General features: G+C 46.5%; 2 protein-coding genes across 2 annotated transcripts in view; both read left to right on the top strand.

The window, feature by feature from the left end:
• chl1b (cell adhesion molecule L1-like b) overlaps positions 1 to 7,500 on the top strand; it is a 132,030-nt gene that overhangs the window by 37,147 nt on the left and 87,383 nt on the right. The gene's annotated exons all lie outside the window — the stretch shown is intronic.
• The window catches only part of LOC134463432 (uncharacterized), a 15,224-nt gene continuing 13,752 nt past the window's right edge, over positions 6,029 to 7,500 (top strand). The window contains exon 1 of the mRNA XM_063216631.1: positions 6,029 to 6,077. Coding sequence (XP_063072701.1) covers positions 6,029 to 6,077 — 49 coding nt within the window. The remainder of the gene's footprint in view (positions 6,078 to 7,500) is intronic.

Here is a 7,500-nt window from a genome sequence, read left to right as displayed (position 1 = left end):
CTTTTCTGACGAATCCAACCCAATATGTTTTTTTTTTCAGTCTAATGCACAGGATCTCCTGGTTAGCCAGTTAGCAACTTGGGTAGTTATCAATGGGAAATTACATTGCAAACAACAAAGTAGCTAACAAAGTTAGCAACTATGGTTTCGAGAAATGCATCCCAGGCTAGGAAGAAGACAACGATTACAATGGGAGTGTCTTTTCTGACGAATCCACCCCAATATTGTGAAACTGCGTGTTGAAATTGAAGACGGAGTGCGAAACAGGCCACTTCTCTGTGCCATAACAAACACGCAGCCTTATGCTGGGAACACAAAGACGAGCGATTCACTTTCCAGTCAGCGCCTTTTGATGTGACTTTGACAAAGGCGTCTCTTCAAAAAGATTCCCCTCCTTTTTTTTTTGCTCTCGGAGCCTTTCAGAGAGGGCTATCTGTCCACTCCTCTGCCTCCTCTGCGAAAGATAACTTTCCATGTTCCATGTTCGTGTGTGTGTGTGTGTGTGTGTGTGTGTGTGTGTGTGTGTGTGTGTGTGTGTGTGTGTGTGTGTGTGTGTGTGTGTGCGTGTGTGTGTGTGTGTGTGTGCGTGCGTGTGTGTGTGTGTGTGTGTGTGTGTGTGTGTGTTTGAGAGAGAGAGAGAGAGAGAGAGAGAGAGAGAGAGAGAGTCTGTGTGTTTGTGTGCGTGTGTGTGTTTGTGTGCATGAGTTTGTGTATGTGCGCGCTTCTGTGTGTGTGTTTGTGTGTGTGTTGCACCACGCTTGAATTTCACTTGAATTTCAGTCTGAATCAGACGCTTGTTTCATCAAGTATTCTTTCAAGTGGCGCAGACTCTCATGCACGAGACACTAGAGACAGGCTTGCCCTCCGCCATTGTTCTTGCCTGTGGAGATCGCTCCATACAGTGTGTGTGTGTGTGTGTGTGTGTGTGTGTGTTTTGTGTTGTGTGAAATGAATCAGGAGGGGAGCTCTCCCTGCACACACACACACACACACACACACACACACACACACACACACACACACACACACACACACACACACACACACACACACACACACACACACACACACACACACACACACACACACACACACACACACACACACACACTGCACAGGTGAATAAAAAAGGTCTGTGTCAGGACAAAAGGCAGTTGGCTCACTGCCAAACCATACAACCAGCAATCATGACTGGGTCACCTGTGTCATTCAATAAAACATGTTTGATTGAATACTTTTAGGGTGATGTATTTTCTTGGGCGGAGAGGATAGGTGAAATAACAGATGGCCAGTAAAACCGTGATAGAGAGAGAGATGGTCAGAGAGAAAACTGAAAGAAAGAAAGAAAGAAAGAAAGAAAGAAAGAAAGAAAGAAAGAAAGAAAGAAAGAAAGAAAGAAAGAAAGAAAGACAGAAAGAAATGTATGTGCATGTGCGCCTATGCCTGTGTGTGTGTGTGTGTGTGTGTGTGTGTGTGTGTGTGTGTGTGTGTGTGTGTGTGTGTGTGTGTGTGTGTGTGTGTGTGTGCACCTGCCCCTGTGTGTGTGTGTGTGTGTGTGTGTGTGTGTGTGTGTGTGTGTGTGTGTGTGTGTGTGTGTGTGTGTGTGTGTGTGTGTGTGTGTGTGTGTGTGTGTGTGTGACTGTATCTGTGTGTCTGTGCATGTGTCTATGTGTGTGACTGTGTGTCAGTGTCTGTGCCTGTGTCTGTGTGTCTCTGTGTGTCTGTGTGTGTGAGAATGGAGGGCAGCAGTGAAGTGTCCTCAGAGAGGCTGTGAGGAAATTGCCTTTCCACTTTTGCCCCCTCCTGCGGCCTTCAAAGACACACCAGATGTGAGCCACTGCTGCAGGTGTGAAAAGCCCTCCTGTCTCCTCCTGCTATACTACAGAGCAGGGATTCCCAACCAGGGGTACATGACCCACTATGTACTACTATGGCCACATCAGCACATTACATGAGGGTACATGGAAAACCAACCATGGTTACATGTGGCCTGGTATTGACCATCCCATAATACTTCAATTTCGTATTCATTAAATTTAAGTATTATGGGATAGTCAGTACCAGACTAGGTTACATGCACCACTAGGGGTACTTCATGGAAAAATGTAATACTAACCAATGTAGGGAACATAGTCACATTGGGATAGGGGAAAAGATATAGTAGTGCATGAGTGAGGGGGTATACTACAGAGCAGGGATTCCCAACCAGGGCTACGTGTACCACCATGGACACGTGAGCAAATTACAGGGGGTACCGTACATGGAAAACCAACCATGGTTACGTGTACCACTAGGGGTACGTACTCCATGGAAAAATGTAATACTAACCAATGTAGGGATAAGGATACACATTGGGATAGGGGAAAAGATATTGTAGAACATGAGTGAGGGGGTACTCGTGGTACTATGAAAAAAAGGCATAGGAGGTACGTTGACGCTTGATTGTGTACATGAGTTTCTCTTTGGGGTTGTGAAGTAGCCATATGATATTCATTAAAATCTGTATCAACTAAACTACAGATCTAGATTCAGCCAAATGATGTTGTCCAAAATATATAGTAGAACATGAGTGAGGGGGCACTTGTGCTACTATGAAAAAAGGCATTGGAGGTACGCAGGAGAAAAAAGGTTGGGGAACACTGCTATAGAATGGCAGTGAGGAGAGTCACCCTGGAAGCAGTTGGAGCCCCGGGGGAATAAAAGATGCAACAGAAAAAAACCTTGTGAGGACCAATCTCATTCGATTGCACCAACCAGGATGACACTGCAGGCGACAGGGCAGATGTTGTGGGGTGATGAAAACATGAAGTTATTTTCACATTCAGGTTTCGGACTATTTTTTTGTTGTTTAGAAAAAAATAATGAATTCCAATTTTGAAGCCCAAAGTTGGTATCTATTTCCACCGCCTGTTCTGTTCCAAGAGAGAAGATGGTTGGTGAGATCTCGGATGCACCGCGATACAAGCACACTTCCTCCTGAACCAGTCTAGCATCCATTATTTTTTTTCTCTCACTTGTTGTCTTGTCTTTTTTCTTGTATTTTCTTTTTTTTCTGGTCTTTTTTTTAATGACGGAAAAAAATATGGACACCTCTCTACACATGTTGCTCCTTTTGCAACCTGTCGGCCATTGATTTACTTTGTCGCTCTTAACTAACACAGCCGGAGGGCTAAACTGTAAACCGTAATGCAGGTGGACATCACTGTAACTCTCCGCAGCGTTCTGCCCCTGGGCTGTGTGTACCTGATGCTGCCTAATTGGCGTACGGGAATCAAATATTCCTGTTTGTGAGCCGTAACAGCTCCTGTTTCCCACCACTGTCAGTGGCCCTAGGGTAAGAAGCTCAAAAAATACACTAATGCAATAAAATAGTAAAAAAAAATAATTTAAAAATTGATTTCTTTAATTTGTTCAATGGTGGTTTAGGCTTCGGCTGATTTGCATGATTGGGTTCTGCTCATTATTAAATTCATCTGGTCATGTGACATGCGGCAACAAGTGGAACAAATCAATTCTGTGCAGGAGTGACAGTTGGAAAAGAAAAATAATGTGATGATGATGTTACAATCTCACGTCTAATTTTTTTCCTATTAAGGCAACACACCATTCCTTGAAGCGGTGGCTTAAAAGCAATAATTTTATCATCAGTGCTCATTTCGCTGGTGCCAGTCTTGATGGAGATGTACCTTGGAGTGTTGCGTTGTGTGAACCTGGTTTGTGGGTCCCCGTGACCGGCATATCAATATCCCCCTCTGTCTCTTCTCCCTCACTTCTTTACCTCCGTTAACTCACTCGTTCGCTTGAGGCACTTTCAGCCTCATCAGGCTACAGTGCCGCTCATGTGGAGCGGATCCTGAGATATTTTCCTGGGGAGGATTAGGGGTGAATTACAGTGTGCTCCCACTTCCTTCTCTCTCTCTCCCTTCTCTCCTCTCTCTCTCGATCTGTCATTCCACTCTCTCTGTCTATCGCTGCTGTCTTTCTCCTTCAGCCCATCCGTGACCCTCTCTACCTCTTTCTGGGATAATAGTTTCACAAAGTCTCTCTCCCTCTTTCTCTTTCTCTTTCTCTCTCTCTCTCTCTTCTATTTCTCTCTCTCTGTGTGTGTCTCTGTCTCTCTCTCTCCCCTTCAGCCCATCTGTGACCCTTCCAACTCATCACTGGACAGGCATCCCCCTGGCCCCCCTCCACTTCACCCTGCTCCACTCCACTGATGTCTCCTTAAAAGGCCTTCTGCCCCTCCATCAGGACTTCGCTTAACCAAATTAGGCACCACCACCAGGCATTTGTTATCCGTCAGGGACAAAAGTGGAGGAGAGCACAGAGCGAGGAAGAATCTTGACAGGGAAGGAGAGGTAAGGAAAGACATTGAGAAAGAGAGAGCGAAAGAGAGAGAAAGAGAGAGGTGTTGGGGGAAGAGAGAAGCGGGTGATGAAGATAGGGCCCGAGACAAAGAGAGAGAATAAGAGACCAAGGGAGAGAGAGAGAGGCTGAGGGAAGAGGAAGACAGTTCTAAGAAAGAAGAGAGGTGTGAGAAAGAGAGAGAGTGGGGGAGAGGGAGAGAGAGAGAGAGAGAGAGAGAGAGAGGCTGAGTGAAGAGGAAGACAGTTCTAAGAAAGAAGAGAGGGGTGAGAAAGAGAGAGAGAGAGAGAGAGGCTGAGTGAAGAGGAAGACAGTTCTAAGAAAGAAGAGAGGGGTGACAAAGAGAGAGCGAGCGAGAGACAGAGAGAGAGGGAGGCTGAGTGAAGAGGAAGACAGTTATAAGAAAGAAGAGAGGGGTGAGAAAGAGAGAGAGAGAGCAAGAGAGCATGTCAGCTTGCTAGAAACATTAATCTTCCCTGCTAGGAAATGAGATTGAAAGCTCTGATGGAGTCTGTCGGCTGTATGGGTTGGTGCCTGGAGTGGTTTATGATAGACCTCTTCAGGCTGACAGGTGGGCTGGAGACCCCCGCACTATGATGATGATGATGATGATGATGACGATAATGTGGATGGTCTTGCCCGGCACTTTGCCTGTGGTATCTGCTTATTAAATTTCTATCGAGTGCTCCAAGGATTTTTTTTTTCTTCTCTCTCTCTCTCTCTCTCTCTCTCTCTCTCTCTCTCTCTCTCTCTCTTCTCTCTCTCAGTAACGCTTGGTTTAATGCTAAGTGTTCTGGCCTCCCGGGGCTCCTTTCTGCGGACTGCCTGTGGTATGTGCACATGGAGCCAGCACACTAAGGGCTTACCAAGGGCCTGGTTGCTATGCCAGCGCATTTGACCAAAGAGGACCAGCTCGGCTCCGCGTTTAATGAATTTGTCTCCCGAACCCGTGTTTGTGCAGCACTCTCTCTGCAATCCACTTGTGTACACACTCAAAATATCTCCAGAGGGTATATGGACCCCACCTCAGCTGCCTTTTGTCGACAATGACCCCGGGGGGAAATAGCTTATTGATTCCGAGTGCGGTCACATGATTAAAGTGAGCTTCAAGGGGGAGCCCTTCATCTGAACTTGTCAAGGGGGTTACGCTACCCAGACAAGATGAGCCGACTTGGAAGAAGGCCCATCCATTCGTTAGCAGTGCGGGGATGGTTTCTCTCTGCTCCTGGCAGGGGTGGAGCTGTAGGCGGGCGAGCAGGGCATTTGCCCCTGGGCCCAGGGCCCTCCTCCTGTATTGGTTGTAGGGGGCCCTATTGTGATCCTGCCTGACCGTATGGAGGAGGCGCTATCAGTATTTTGCCCTGGGACCCTGGGGCCCTGTGTGCGATTGCTCCGCCACTGGCTCTTGGCTTCTCCCACCCCCCTTTTTCACGCTTAGATAAACATGCAATCCAAGAGAGATTCTGCTCTTTCGTCTGTTGCTGTTCTGCGGTTGCATTTTTTTTTTTGAAGGGTCGTGGTGGTAGCAGTAGCAGTGCCCCTGCTATCTCTCATCCGCCTAAGCGGATGGTAGTAGTTGGTAGTAGTAGCATCCAAGCTACTGATGTATGTGCAACAGACGTTTGTGTTTGTGAGAGAGGCCGGGGGTGGGGTAGGGGTGCTAATCATGAAGACGGATAGCATGAGGACTGCCATGATCACGGAGCGCGCCATCTGTGAGAGGCATGCACGACGAGGCGCGAACGAACGCGGGCTTCGCTTGACGCGGGGAGAGCTTGGAACAGCTCACTGGGGTTTTAGCAACTGAAACCCTCTTTACCTTATGCTACCTTGGGAGAACCAAAAGCTTTATTTCTTTCTCTACACACAGCTCCAATGTGCTGTTGACAAAAGCATTCATTTCAAGAAGATTATTCCCAATTTTTTTCCAGAATTTCTCAATTTTCCCAACTGAAATGCAGGGAGAAAATCACTGTCACTGTAGAAAACTCACACACACAATGCACTACACTGTTTGTTTTCTTTACTTCTCAGATTTTTTGGCAACCCTAGCGGTGAAATATCATCCTACTGTGGTTTACTATAAAGGAAAAGCAGAAGAGATGCATGAGATCACTTTTAGGATGTTTATTTGACACATGTATAGTGATACCACATAAAGTAAGATGTGTTGTGGAATTGCTTTTTGTTATCCTATATCCAATGCATGTCGAGAGGGAGTATAAACAGAGAGAGTAGAGAGAGAGAGGTTCCATTGGCCCATTGTTTCCGGGTTCTATTATTGCAAGGGGGATGGGGGGAAATCCCCCTTTAGGCAGACCTAGGCAGACCTAAGGACTGTTCTATTCAATGTTAGGAGCATTATGACACGCCCCTTTAGGCAGACCGGAACCTGGTCATGTTAGGTGCCCATAGCAACCTATTACATTGGCATATCTCTATATACTTAAAGAATCTCTGGTATAAACATGCAGATATGTTACATGCTATGCATACACAGGGCCACACGGAAAGTAATAAATCATTCTGTAGGAACCAAATGTTTTTTTCCCTCCTTTGGTTTAATTGGTGATATACGCTTCAAAAGCCTTCACTAAATCTTGTCCCCCCTGTGTTGAGCATACCTATTACAAGGGATCTGGAAGCAATCTCAGGTCCATTAAAGTGTCGCGGATAATAGAAAAACGCATATAAACACAGGCAATTAGGTGGCGCGTAGCACGTTTTACTCGGCAAATGTGGTCCCAGTTAGAGTTCACGCACAGGACCAATCAGATATCCTGCCTTTTTCACGTCCCCCTCTCCCTCCTGTCTCTCACTCTCTCTGTCTCTCTCTCGCTGTCTCTCTCTCCCTCCTGTCTCTCACTCTCACTCTCACTCTCACTCTCTCTGTCTGTCTCTGTCTCTGTCTCTGTCTCTCTCTCTCTCTCTCTCTGTCTCGTTCTTTTTTCAGTCTGTGTGTCTGTTTCTTTTGGGTTCAGAGGAGAACAGGAAATTCTGTGGGCGTCTGAGCTCTTGAACCAAAACACCTGCTCAATTAGCCATGTAAACAGCACGCTGAAATGAGCAACTGTGCCGCTATTCCGCACGTAGGCTAAGCACTAAGCAGTGCAGCGATGGGAAAAGGAGGAGGAAAAT

The sequence above is a fragment of the Engraulis encrasicolus genome, chromosome 14, assembly GCF_034702125.1.
Source record: "Engraulis encrasicolus isolate BLACKSEA-1 chromosome 14, IST_EnEncr_1.0, whole genome shotgun sequence".
Classification (NCBI taxonomy): domain Eukaryota; kingdom Metazoa; phylum Chordata; class Actinopteri; order Clupeiformes; family Engraulidae; genus Engraulis; species Engraulis encrasicolus.
The sequence above is the reverse complement of the archived record's forward strand: the minus strand, read 5'-3'. Positions and strand labels throughout refer to the sequence as shown.